General features: G+C 50.8%; 1 protein-coding gene across 4 annotated transcripts in view; it reads left to right on the top strand.

The window, feature by feature from the left end:
• The window catches only part of LOC119445555 (uncharacterized), a 535,946-nt gene that overhangs the window by 510,283 nt on the left and 11,242 nt on the right, over nucleotides 1–14,421 (top strand). For 3 of the 4 annotated variants that reach the window (XM_049663402.1, XM_037709823.2, XM_037709822.2), the window contains 3 exons: nucleotides 368–445; nucleotides 10,535–10,655; nucleotides 11,141–11,213. In XM_049663402.1, coding sequence (XP_049519359.1) covers nucleotides 368–445; nucleotides 10,535–10,655; nucleotides 11,141–11,213 — 272 coding nt within the window. The remainder of the gene's footprint in view (nucleotides 1–367; nucleotides 446–10,534; nucleotides 10,656–11,140; nucleotides 11,214–14,421) is intronic. The other variant, XM_049663401.1, reaches the window with a different exon arrangement.

Raw genomic sequence — 14,421 nt, 5'->3', positions numbered from 1 at the left:
TGGAGCACAGTGAATTAGCGAAAACTCAGTTGCATTTCCGCCAGCTGATCGCACAGAAACAAGGTAGAAGCGGTAATGGTTTCGTATTCGTGCGCGGTTTCTGAGGCGAAGTATGGCGCGCCGCCTTACGCACCGTCTCGTTTATCTAGAACAAACTGCTCCGCGAAAAGGGTAAATACCTGAAAGTAGTTGAAATTCGGCCGATCTTCGGACATATCATGCTCTGAAAATATTGTCCATCGTGTTACGCTGGTGCGGTAACGTTAGACAGATGGCCGAAGGGGCAACGCCCAGAATTCCTGGGTTTGGGTTTAGGTTGGAGATGGAGAACTGCTCGCACTGACTGCATGATGCGCTTGCGACGCAGGGCAAAGCCACGGTTACGGACAGCATATTTCGGGACTGCAGTAAGAGACTCAACTCTGAGCGCCGGCTTCTTGCCAAGGTGAGCAGAGCTACTAGTACCTTGAAATACCCGCCGCGGTAGGCTATGGCGTTGAACTGCTAAGCTCTAGGTCGCGGGTTCGATCCCGGCCACGGCAGCTGCATAGTACACGGATGTTTTTGCATTTCGATTGGGCCGAAATGCAAAAAAAAAAACACCTGTGTACTTAAACTTAGGTGCGCGTTAAAATACCCAGGTGGTCAAAATTAATACGCAGTCCCCAGTTACCACATGGCTCATAATCACGTCGAGGTTTTAGCATGTAGAACCCCCGAATATTTATTTCCTTGAAGTCCACTGCAGTGCAGGTCAACGCTTAGTGACGTTGGTGCAGGTCACGTCACCATGCATTCCAGGTAACATAGAACCTGAAAAAAGTATTCTTAACTGCCCACAACTAAGGGAACAAGAATTCAGGATCGCCAGTCAGCCTCTAGAGTCTGTAAAGGAGTACGTTTATCTAGGTCAATTACTCACAGGGGACCCTGATCACGAGAAATAAATTTACAGAATAATAAAATTGGGTTGGAGTGCATACGGCAGGCATTGCCAAATCCTCACTGGGAGTTTACCACTGTCGTTGAAAAGAAAAGTATACAATCATTGCATTCTACCGGTGCTAACATATGGGGCAGAAACTTGGAGGTTAACAAAGAAGCTCGAGAACAAGTTAAGGACCGCACAAAGAGCGATGGAACGAAAAATCTTAGGACTAGCGTTAAGAGACAGGAAGAGAGCGGTGTGGATCAGTGAACAAACGGGGATAGCCGATATTCTAGTTGACATTAAGCGGAAGAAATGGAGCTGGGCAGGCCATGTAATGCGTTGGATGGATAACCGGTGGACCATTAGGGTTACAGAATGGATACTAAGAGAAGGGAAGCGCAGTCGAGGACGGCAGAAAGTCAGGTGGGATGATGAAGTTAGGAAATTTGCAGGCGCAAGTTGGAATACGCTAGCGCAAGACAGGGGTAATTGGAGATCGCAGGGAGAGGCCTTCGTCCTGCAGTGGACATAAAATATAGGCTGATGATGATGATGATGCTGATTACTAATTCCCTTGTGGACGACGCCGGTTGAACTGAAGAATTATGGAATGATTATTAGAAACCGCGTCTCATGTTTTTTTAACAGCGAAGCTGTTCTAGCTAACTGTAAAAAGTGGCGCCTGCTGCCGCAAAACCTCGCCGAGCTGTGACGTCACTGCGTTGGCTAGCAACCACCTCGCGGAGCGGCGTGTCCCTCGCCTCCTCTCCTTGCCGTGCACATATTGCCTTGACATGGGACGTTAAGGAGAGCATGCGCGCGGCACGCGCAGTGCTCGGGAGAGGGAAAGAGAAAATGAGAGCGAGATAGAGGAAGAAATTGTAGCAGCACCAACGAGGCAACGCGCACAGCTGCTGCCGACGCCGCCCGCGTTGCCTAGCCGCGCATGCGCCGAAGCAGTAGCGATGACGTCACCTCGCGTTGCCCAGTAACCACCGGCGCAGGTGCGCGCTCGCTTCGCCTGACACAGACACGGCTCCTGCCTGCCTGCGTTTGTGGCATGCCACGAACACAGTCGCTCGTAGGCGCCGACGCGTCCAGCGCTAGTCACGCGAAATGTCGCGAAAGGGAAGGTACCTCCGAAAATGATCCCTCGAGAATAATTTCCCTACATGCGCAGTTAAGTTAAACCAAGTTAAGACCTAGCAGCAACCAAGTTAATGCCTAGCAGTAGTAGCCAGTAAGACTTGAGGATTGACACTTTCGCTGTGCCTAAGCTTTGCACGACCGATTGCAAACTAGCCCGTTTTTTTCTTCTCGTTTTTGCTTCAGTTTGTACTTCTTGTGACACTTTTACAGCGAAGCTGTTTATGCGGACCCTGTGTCGTCGTTATCAGAGTTCGCTAAAAAGGGGCCACATGACCTAGCGGGAGAGGAGAGGAAACAGCTCAACAGAGGGAAAGGGGTTGGAGTGAACCCTTTACCCCTGTGAGAATGCTTGCTGTGAGAGGATGCAGATGAAAAGTGGAACGGAAAGGGGGGTTGATGTAAGTCGCACCGTCCAGTACTCAAGTTGGAGGGGGAGATCGTGAGGCGCGCCAACCAATGGCGGTATAGGAAAAAAAAGTACGTCAACGGAGGAGTGGGGTGTGAGAGGAGTTCGCGTTAGCGTTGGTTGTATATAGGGAGCTTTGGTCAAGGGCTCTTGTCTGGGAACGTCGTAGAATAAAAGCGTGAGAAACGCACTAGGAACGCCGTCACCCGTGGACGCCGACGCGTCCCATCCCCCGCAAGTAATGCCGTTCGGGCCAGCCAAGCGGCCGCGAATGCACAGCTTCGCTGTTCGACCATCTTCACGGAGAGGAAGGGGCGGTGATTTTTTTCGCTTGATCTACCGATTCATTCGATACATCCTCTTTTGCTTCTGCATTTGGAGTTCTATTTATTTTTTGCAAGTCGCCTTTTCTTTAATATATCTGTTAGAATGTTTTGATATCATCGTGTGAACTTGTTTTCTCCGCCTGTTATTTTGCGTCTAGCAGTTTGCCATTGCTTACCAGTAACTGCGCAGTCAAGCCCAATTCCGCTTTAGCAGGCCTGATTCTCATACCTTTTCTTTGGGCATTATATTATTATTATTATTATATTATTATTATTATTATTATTATTATTATTATTATTATTATATTATTATTAGTATTATGGTTATTATTACTATTATTGTTATTATTAGCGAGCGCGAAATGGTGAAGCAGTCGTCCTTCCTCTTAGACACGGATACGGTTCTCATTCCTGTTGGGTAAATACCACCCGAAGTTTTTGCTGTATGAGGCCCTGCAGTTGCAGTGAGCGCAGCTCGCCTACACTCCTTCAGCCAGGGCGTTCATAGAGAACGTACACTCGCCATAGTTGCTAGGTGGCTCCGTGCGTAACGTAGCGAGTTTCATTTTATTGCTGTATATGATGCGCAACGACTCTTGTACATCTGTCTGTAACATGCGCTGACGCTTTCTGACTGCACGGAGTGACGAGGCTAGTTAACACTACTTTTTTTCACGCCATCCTCGGTTTCGTCTCTGAAACGGAAATAAAAGGTGTACTGAACTGAACTGATTTCCTGCCGCGCGCGTGCTAACTGGTCGTAAAAAAAAAACATGTGGGCAGCTGGCACTAGTGGTGAGAGTAAACAGCGGAGTTGGTGATCAACGTAGCTTCTTCCAGGTTTTATTAGGCTTGACTAAGTTTTGCTACGAAATGTTAAGTTCTGCTAGGCATGGTATTCCGAATCGGCTCGCCGCCGACGCGCAGATTCTCGCTTGGCCGCGCGACACGCTTCAAGGTGAGCGGCTTATTCTTGGGGTGTGCGAATGTTCTTTGGTCGTCTCATGTCAAGGCTACATTTACTCGCCACAGAGTCAACGAGAGTTCTGCCGCCGTCGCGGCGGCTCCGAGCTTTTATTTTCCGGTGACGTCACGACTAAGCTCCGCCTCCACACTTGCCGGGCACAGCTATAGACAAGCTCCACACAGCTCGCGAATCGTGTTGGCGCGCAGTGACGTCACGGTTTTTGGCTCCGCCTACTCGGCGGAGCGTGGAGGTTTTGGCGGGAGCCGGAGTTCTGATGAGGTCACGTGATCCCTCGGCGGGGGCGCGGTGTCGGTGTGGCTAGGCGAAGCATGTCGCGGTAGCTGGGAAGGGCGGTGTGAAATGCTTGGCGAAGCGATGGCATGCCTAGGCGAAGGGGGGTAGCAGCTATGCCAAGGGGTTGCTAGGCGACGCGAAGTGACGTCTTGGCTAGACAGCAGGTGCGTGGTCGTAGCAGCTGGCGCGGCGGCGGAGGAGCGTTGCCGAAGCGAGGCGCAGCTGTGACATGTGGTTGCTAGGGAACGCGCGGTGACGTCATCGCCAGGCGCAATTTCTGGTCTATGCTACGCGGCGCAACGAAGAGCTTAAACAGCTCCGCTGTTAAAACGGTGGTCTACTGAGACGGCGGCGCGCCTTAAATGACTGCGCAAGCAAAACACCACAGTTGTCTATACCAGCAAGCTCAGCGCTATAAAGACGTTCAACTCCATCTATTCTCAAATTTCCACAGCGCTTCGCAGTGTGCGGCGCATCTTCCTAGCGTGATGTTCGACGTGACGAGCATCGCATGTGGCGTGACCGAGGAGGTTTCGGCGTGACAGTCTTGGGTTGCACATTCGAGATGAAAGCTCTAATTTCCCGTTTCTGGTGAAAGGCGCATATTGCGCCGCTATGCCCTCGCGCTCCGTTTTATTTTCACCCTCCCCCCTTCTAGACGGTGCTCTGTTCGCCGTCTTAGTCTGCATCCGTATCTGGTGCTTTATCCCGATATATACGTCTTTTAGAGCGCAGCTCTCAGGCGCCCGTTCATGCGGGGAGCGTCGGCGTCGGCGGCGTAACGCACTGCGAAAGATGAAAGCGAACGCAGAGCGCAGCGGGGGATGAAAGACGCGAGGAGAAAAGCGAAGAGAAGGGCGCAGCGGAACCATGAGGCGGAAAGCGTAGGAGGGTAGGGCGAAAGCGTGAGAAGAAATGCGTAGTGCAGCGACGATTTATACAAGATGGCGCCAGAGAGCGCGCGTCGACTGTGAGGTCTGTTGGCGGCGGCTGCTGTGAATCGCGCCCACGCGCCTGACTCTCACAATATCCATATTAGCGAGGCAGCTTGCCACACTTCGCTCTGTTAGCAACTTGCCGCACGAGACAGATTGTCCTCGCCAGCCAATATATTGCGAAATGAAAACACGTATAGAGCTGCGCTAAAATTTCGCATTAGGGAGTATCGTAATCGTCAGTGATTTTTTTTTATTTAGAACAGAGACCTCTACCGCGCTAGTGCTATCCGGTGTAGTCACAAAAACGCATTTAATGAGATCCAACTGTTGCGAGTGCCTTCGTAGCGCAAAACCCACAGAGCCGCTGAAACGTTTTGCTACCTTGTTCGCCCTGACAGAAGAAGAAGACTGACATTTATTGAGGTAAAAGGGAAGGGGTTTAGGAGCTGGATAGGTGGGGCCCCAAGTCCAGGGCTCCACTGGCTTCTGCCGCCAGCCGGACGGGGCCCAGAAGCGCTAGTTGCACTTCCGGGTCTGAGCTAGCGAGGAGTGCCTCCCATTGCCCCGGAGAGCTTTCTAGTCGATACCGATCCTGTAAGGAATTTAGTTTATCTGGCCTTTTACTACATCCCCATGAGACGTGTAGCACACATGAGACGTGTAGCATAGACGTGAGCGACATGAGTAGCATGGTATCAAGCGCCTCCCTGTACACGTCCTCGATCGCCAAGGCCGAGTGTTTCGCCATCGCCTTGGCAATTAAAGATCGAGAACGAAAAGTCGGGAAGGCCCTGACAGAGACATCATCGTTTTCAGAGCACTTAAAAATGGGTGGATTATATTGTTCGAGTGAGCCAGTCACTGGGTCATGAGCACGCTTCATTTGCAGCTGGTCTCGGTAAAACTGTCGTGCGCAGCGAAATCTCTGGCCGGGATAACGTCGATTCCATTGCAATATTCCTTTTAGCGCCTCGTCAGTGGGGCAAGCGGCGATCCATCCACGTTATCACCTGAATCAGGCTGCTGTAAAACGGTGCATGATAACAAAGGAATGGAATAGAACGAAAAGAATCGTTACGATATACCTGCCTCTATTCTTAAACATAAAGGGAGCTGTGGTGGATAGCGCAGAAAATAGCTTTAGAAAAAGTATAAACGCACGCGCTGGCAATTCGCCTGACTTTTTTCCCATTATTCATTATAGTTTCAGTGGCAGTAATTTACTGGTGGATTGGTTTAAAATTTGTTGCAGAATAAGAATCCGAGCTGCTATTCGCAAATACGTTCTTACCTTAAATTTATTCGCAGAAAGAAGCACAAGGAAATCGTCATATTGGACGATTCACAAGGCCTGCCGCCTCTTACTAACTAAACGATTTGTGAATTCGGCCCCTCATTCTTTAGACACAACTAATGGCACTAAAGTACTTTGCAACAAAGTTAAAGTTGGCACACGTTACTTATTTAGGTCCTCCATTTTTTGCGGTGTTGGCTCAGACAGCACCGCCGCCACGTTTTCGTGACGTTGCTTCTCGCAAGTTTCTCGTTGACAAGATTCTTTTCATTCTTTTGGAGTTTCGCCCATCTCGACGAGTTACGCCAGCCCATTATAGAACAGCCGTGTAACATTGACTGCCATCAAGCAGTGTTTAGAAAGGACGACAAGAGAGATCAACAGGAAGGAAAGTGTCGCGCCAATTACGGGAAAGGGAATTGAACGGTGGATCCATAGATATCGAGACCGGCGCTTTATCGCGACTAAGTTACGGAATCATCCGCTCCGCTGCTTATGCTAAACACGACGCACGTGTCGAAGTAAACATGCTTACAAAGCACCCGGAAATCCTGGGCTCATTTTAATGTCCTTGTAACTTCAGAAATAAAAAAATGGGGGCAGCTTCACACTAGTGATGCGAAGTCTCAGTAAACAGCGAAGCTCCTTTCCCTAGCTTTAATTTGGCTTTTCATTAGCATTAACTTGGTTCTCTCTCGAGCGTCGTCGTCTTCTACCACAGCTGGCACGTTGGCCATTGCTCCCGCGTTCGTCGTCGTCGTCTTCTTCTACATTGGCTCCGCTGCCGCTCATCATTCCAGCGTAGAATGTCACTTCTCTTAAGTAGTGGGACGCGTAGAGCTTCCGAGGACGCCGACCGCGTTTCCCCGCGTTCGCGCCGAACGCGCCCGGTGTCCGTCACTCCAGCCGATGATTCTGGCGGCGGCTCGGCAGGTAAGCTCACGAGGCAAAGTGTGTCTCCGTGCCTCGGCGACGCGGAGCTATATATTCTGGAGCGACGTCACTGCCTAGCTTCGCCCCCGCGCTGCTGTGGGGGAGAAGCTAGGCAGAGCTACGGCGGAGGAGCGAGCGGCGCTGCTGCGGAGGTTAGGCTTTAGGTTAGGCAAGGCGTCGCTAGGTGGCACTGTGGCAGGAGCGGCGGCGGGGCGAGGAGGTGGCGCTCTGTTGCTAGGCGACGCCCGTGACGTCATCGCCAGGCGGAGGAGTTTATCTGCGTACACCACCGGACTACCTCCACCTTAAACAGCGAAGCTGTTAAAACTTCGGAGATGTGTGTCATTCTGAGCAACTGATACATCGAAGACAGCGAAGCTGTATAAGCGACTTGTGACACCCTCCGTTGAAATACTACGGGCTTGTTTGCTGGCTGTTTTTAACGATGATTCATCACATACGCCGTAGCCGTACGTCCGCTTCGGGTTCGCTAAACAGGCTGCATTGCTAGACCACACAGTCAGCTTTCACCGCCGCAGCTGTGCAAACTCCTAGCTGACCTCCAGGAGCCGATAAAACGTGACGCGAGAAACAAAAGTTACGAAGTACTGGCTAAAGAAACCGCGCAAAGAAGTTCTTATCGATTCGTGTGAGGTATCGGCAGCGTAACTTTTACATGATAAGCATTTATTACATTTCAAAGCAAAGATTTGGGGCTACAACTCAGGTTGCGTTGCTGGCCGTTCCATGGTTGACATTTGACAACAAGCACGCCGGCACCGCACGAGAACGGTTGTGGAAGTGTCCTAAACAGATTCGCTGTTATCGGAGTATACGCCAGCCTTATCATGAACGACAGGGCGCGAACGTATTTGTGCCGCGCAGACGACAGCGAAGAACTCCAGGAGGCGGTGGTGGTTGTTGGTGGTGGAAAACCTTTATTGAGAAGGCCAGAAGTAAAGAACATCAAAAAGCAGCGTTGTGGGCGGCCTTCAGGCTGCCGGTTGTGGCGTCCAGGCCGTGCCTAGTCGCGACGTCCTCTGCCCAGGTCACCAGCAGGAGTTGGAGATCCGGCTCGGTGCTGGACAAAGCAGCCTCCCACTGCTGCGGACTGGTTAGGTGCCAAGAGGCAGGCGGCATGTGTGCCGAGCAGGAGAATAAGATGTGATCGTAATTGGCGCGGGAGCTGTCACATAAGCGGCAGGCCGACGAGTACGTCCCGGGGTGGAAGAGGGCAAGACGTGCGGTAGTGAGAAAGGTGTGGGCCTGAAGGTGGCGCCACAAGTGTTGGTGGTGCTGGGAAAGGGATTTGTGCATTTGTGCGGTGGGGGGAAGGTGAGGCGAGATAGGCGGTAGTGCAAGGTGATATCGTGGTACGTGAGGAGCGCGTCGCGCGTATCCATTGCCGGCGGGGGCGGGCTTGCTCGGTCAGTCGCATCGCGAGCGATGGAATTGGCCGCCGCGTTGCCAGGATGGGCCACGTGAGCGGGCACCCAGATGATTTGAATTGAGCGAGAGGGGACGGTGTCGGAACGCAAGATACCGGTGGCCGGGGGTGCCACCCGTCCAACCTCGTAGTTGTAGACTGCAGGCTTGGATTCACAGAAAATGTATTCCGCGGAGGTTTGTGTGATGGCAAGGGCAATAGCTGCCTCTTCGGGCTCGACAGAGGTCGAAGTGCATACTGAGGCAGTAAGAATGGGTCGGAAAGAGTTGTCAGTGACTGCAAGGGCATGGGCTGGGTAGTGGCGGTACGGGGCGGCATCCATATAAGCTACGGCGGGTTGCCGTTCGTACTGACGCCAAAGCGCGGAGGCTCGCGCTGCTCTACCGGATGGGTGGTGTTCAGGGTGCATATTCTTAGCGAGGGGATTAACGTTTAGGAGGGAGGACACGCGGGAAGGGATGGGCAGTGAGGTGGGAAGAGGGATAAGAGGGGAGAGTTTAAGTGTGGAGAGCAGAGGCGCACCGACGGTGGGGGGGGGGGGGGGGCGTTGTTCGGGGGTTGTAACCCCCCCCCCCCCTTTTGTTTAACCCCTTTTCTTTCCTTGCGCCGTTGAATACTGCAACTAAGATGTAAGACGCGCAATTGTCTGCACACTCGCAAACTTGCGCAAAATGCGTATTTCTTGACAATTTCCCGTGAAGAAATTGACATTAGTGCTGTTTAGAAGGTATTGGCAAACTAAGGCAAACGGAAGAGAATATATGAAGCGGCTGAGAACAAAGGCCTGGACCAGGCGGCCGAGGTCGTGTTCACGCATGCCGTGGTGACTGTTGGCAATGCGGCGTACTAGACGGATGGTCTGGTGCACAGTGTTTATGAGTCGAGTGATGAGGGTGGTGTGCTGGCCATTGGACTGAAGAAAGAGTCCGAGGATGCGGAGGGTAGAGACGAGGGGAAGGGGTGTGCCGTCAAGGGAGACGGTGAAGGGAGAAGGCGACAGGGGGCCATCCCCCGAGGCAGAAGGAGCAAAAGCTCCGATTCGGCCGGGGAGCAGCTCAACCCGATAGACCGGGCATGAGTCGCAGCCGCGCCCACACCCGCCTGGAGAGTGGTCTCTATGTCGCCAAGATTGCCGGTGGTCACCCATAGGGTGATGTCATCGGCGTAGAAAGCATGAGACAGAGCTGGGATAGTGCGTAAAGCACGTGCCAGCGGGAAGAGGGTTATGTTAAATAGAAGAGGGGACAAGACAGAGCCTTGGGGGGTACCCTTGTTGCCAAGGGAGAAAGAAGGAGAAGAAAGCTGGCCATATGAGATTTCGGCTGTGCGGTGGGCGAGGAAAGCGGTGATGTAAGCATTGACACGGGGTCCTACATGAAGGGAGGAGAGAGCGTGACGGTGTGGTGTACATTGTCGAATGCTCTGGTAAGGTCCAGCGCCAGGATAGGGTGGGAGGGGTGTAGGACATCCTCGGAGAGCTGGAGCATGACATCCTGAATGGACAACTGGGGACGAAAGCCGAACATACCATAATCTTATGTAATGTGATGATGGCGATAAATTCAGTATCGGCAACGAAAATGGTGAATATGCCGGTAAGCATTGTTTACGTATACGTTGATAATATAATAGGTCGTATACAAAAAATGTGATGGCTGTGCCGTCACCATTAGCCTTTCCACCACCCGCAGCAAGGAAAAGGCTGTTTTTTTGCTCAATGAGAGCCGTTGATTAGGTGTGGCAATGTGTACTTCACCTGACAGGATAATGCTTTCATTTCCGCGTATGTGATGAATACGAACGGTCACATGCAGTGACCTTATTGAGTTGCTTGACGTTTTCTTTGCAGAAGAACAAGAAATTCTTCGACGTCCGGCATCGCAGCGGACCGCCCACGGAGGACCTGTCGACGCCGAAAGCGGCCCAAGGCACGCCCGATGGTAGCTGGCCTTTCGAAGTGAACAGCCGAAGTATGTATCGCTTCGGAGCTTGACGTGCCATTTCATTCACGTCGTTTCCGCTATTTATAGGCCTCCTGCGCTGGAGTTTTGAAACAGGCGTGACGCCACCTGCAGGCGTGAGGCGTGGAATCGAGTAGTACAGAGTCCGATTCCCTGCCTTGTTAGCTGTGTAATTATCGAATGCGAAGCACCTATTTCACATATTTCTGGCACGTATTGCTGGCTTTCAGCGTCTTCAGCAGCGCCCTCAATATTGCCGGGATTGGTAACCCGGCGCCACAGCTGATAACGATGGAATAAAAATTGGAAAGAAATAATGCTTCAAAATAAACAAGGTCTCGGGTATATGAAGCTGCCACAATACAAAAACATTCTTACACTAGCATCAGTACGTGAACAAATACTTGATGCTGTATAATATGCACATGAGTGTGAGCGATCATTCCGTCGAATGAAACACGAAGAGCTTGAACGGTTGCTTGTGTCTTATGCAGACAGCTCAAAGGTAGCCATCCCACCGTCAAGCATCCCTAACTCTGATACTCCGAAGGACAGCTTCACCTTCAAGTAAGTGGCCATTCCAAGTTGTTTCTTTGTAGTCATTGGTTACGGGAAGTTAGGCCTATAGTAACCGGGGAAGATAGGTGTGAAGCCCTGTACGTTGCACTATATCCCCGGGGGCGCCCCCTCAAGCCTGAGACTACACACCACTCTCTAATATTACACGAATGACCCTTTGCCCTAAGCACGCGCCATAATTTTCACGCTAGCCTTGAGAGGTTCCGCGCCAGCGGCGCCCACGAAAAACCGACGGTATGTTCAGCGAGCGCTCTATATAGCGCTGTGACACGTGTCTCCGTATTGGTCTGGTTGAAACGGAGCGCTAGAAACGTGTTCGGTTGGTTCCATCCGTGCGATCGGGTGCGGTTGAAAGCGCTCGGAGCCGCTCCGACTATTTCGGGTCCGAGATTTCGCCAGGCCTTCCACGTGACACCCGCCACTTCCGTTCGTTGAGCGGCGAAGGAAGAAGTCGCCATTGTTTTCGGGTCTGTACTGCAGTGTCGCTCCAGTTCAGTCGCGCAAGTGGGGAAGTTGCGCATAGATCCGTCTCGGTTGTGTTCGGCTGAGGCGCTCTGCCTCTGGCTCGGACGGAGAACGGCTCGAGACCTGGCTGTTCCGAGGCAGGGCCTTGGGGCGACCCGCTGAAGATACCGAATGGCAATGGCTACGTAATAATATCGCTGGAAAGGAGATCTAGCGCTTCGAGCGCGAGCTGAGCTCACGGGACAAAGGCGACAAGAGCCCGTAATTTCGAGATCAAGAAATTGAAGCGGCTATGCGCTACACGACAATAGACAACCAAGTGCAGCACAATAAGACTTGCTCAATATCTAGGCGACAGAGTTTATCGACCCTTGCAGAATGTAGGAATACCAATGTACGAATGTAAGCTTGCGTGGACTGAAAGTCGACGCCAGAGTCTGGATAACACAAAGACTCTATTCTACTTTTTTTCTCTCTCTTTCTTTCTTTGTTCTTCACACTTCGTCAAACGTCCCGCAGCGCTCCGCCTACATGTTACCGAGGATCGGCCGGTCGTGAGCGGTATATTATAAGAAAGGGATAGAATCGAGCAAAAGTAATTATTACATTTTATGTCAGCCGAGTATCCTTTCGCGAGTTATACGAGGAGTATCGGAATTAAAAATTTTCCTTGAGATTTATGGGTCTTTAGTTAAACGTATAGTAGCCATACGCGAGGGCATGCATATGCACAGATAAAAAATCATGAAGTCATGTAATAAAACTTTCTTGCAGAAGCTTGCTTTTCAATTAAAGACGATAGTCTTTCTTGGGGAACTTAAACGCTGAAAATTTGGTCTGTCTGTCTTTCTGTTTGTCTGTCTGTCAACCGATTCAGCCACTCGGCCAAAGTTGGACCACTTGCTTACCGCCCACACTACTTAAACTGGTACGGCTGTTCATACTTGTGAACGTCATCGATCAAAAAGTAAATATTACGCATATCTGAGGCGCAACATCACTAGGTAAGTATTAGGAGGTGTGTTCCTTTAATAGAAAATACATAGATACGTAACTCTAAAGACCCTACTTTCTTAAGCTGCGCTGAAAATGCCATGCTATGCGCGCCGACGAACGACGTCTGCCACGAAGGGAGAGAACCCTCTGCACAAGCTCGTGTTTCCCCGACTGCGCGCCGACGAGCGCCCTCTGCCATGGAGGAAGGACACCCTCTGCACAAGCTCATGTTTCCCGATGTATTGCCAGATGGCGTCCATGTCTCACGCAGCGCCTCCTCAATTTTATCAATGCCAGCCAGATGCGGCCGATTCCGCCTCCTCAATTTTATCAATGCCAGCCAGATGCGGCCGATTCAACATAAAGGAAGCGCTGTCTGAGGCAGGGGAAAACATAAATGGCCAGGATGCCATTTATGTTTATCATGCCAGGACGGAAATGGTACGAGAACAGCATCACGGGTGGCCGCGGATCAGACCAGCACTCATGTAGTACGGCCGGCAGAAGACTATCGTCTTTCGACGACATTTGCAGCGAAGCACGCAGATACGCGTGCTTTTCAAGAAATGGTCATTTGTGGGTTTCATCAGAAATTAGCACGCACGCCTCGCGAAATGGCTGTATAAGTTTAGTCACGTTTATATTTTATAGCATCAAGACAAAGGCGCCAAACCTACGCCCACCCAGTATGGTGTTCAACGTGCCAAATCCGTGATATTGTTACGGGGAAAAGAAGCAAGAAATATATTTACACTGTATTTACAAGTATGGCAGCGGCTGACAAGATCATAGCTCGCGAAGTCCAGAGCGTCGTCTTCTTCAAGTCATGACCAAACGTCTTCTTCGTCGCTCTGTAACAATATGATGTAGGCGACACGTAGTGGGGGAGCCCTTAAAAGTAAGATTACCTTGGTTATTTAACATACCCCTGGTCTAAGTACATGGGATTCTTAACATTTCGCCCCCGTCGATATGCGGCCGCCGCTGCAGGGAAACGAACCCCTAACCTAGTGCTTAGCAGCCCAACGCCGCAACCACTAAGCCACCGCAGCGGATGCACCGAACTTCAATGGGCGCCTTTGCTGAGTGTTTTTTTATGTGTATTTTATTACTACTTTTTCTTTTGCTAAGATTCGTCGCAATAAGTCCATGAGACTTAAAAATCGACAAATACAAGACATAGAGATGTGAAAATGTGCTCCTCTTAGCACAGTTCTTACACTTTTCAGCATCCACTCAGTGCGCCTTATGACGCGTTTATAAGACAAGCTAGTACCACTCGCGTTAACTTAGTGGCTATGGCAATGCGCTCATGCAGCGGCCGCATTTTGATGGTGGTGAAATGCAAAAACGTTTGTTTACATAGAATTAGGGGCACTTAAAAAATCCCAGGTGAGAAAATTCATCCAGATTCCCACCCGCTACGACGTGCTTCGTAAAACATTGGTTTTTGCACGTAAACCTGCACGATTGATTTTCCGAGGTCAGCCTGAAAGCATTGCGCCTTCGAACGAAATAGTTAGCGGGTTAATATCTAACGAACTAGCTAACTGATTTGTTTAATCTCTCACCGAGCACACTAACTACTCATGTGACTGATTGACCGACAAAATTTAGTAATAAAACTATTGAGCTGAACGCAGCTTTCTCGTTGCTTTGTTCTTGATTAAGTATCTCTCACTTACCCCTACCAAAGCGTTACCCAATGCTTCCTCACGTACTTGGCTGAACCATC

The sequence above is a fragment of the Dermacentor silvarum genome, chromosome 3 (genome assembly GCF_013339745.2).
Source record: "Dermacentor silvarum isolate Dsil-2018 chromosome 3, BIME_Dsil_1.4, whole genome shotgun sequence".
NCBI lineage: Eukaryota > Metazoa > Arthropoda > Arachnida > Ixodida > Ixodidae > Dermacentor > Dermacentor silvarum.
The sequence above is the reverse complement of the archived record's forward strand: the minus strand, read 5'-3'. Positions and strand labels throughout refer to the sequence as shown.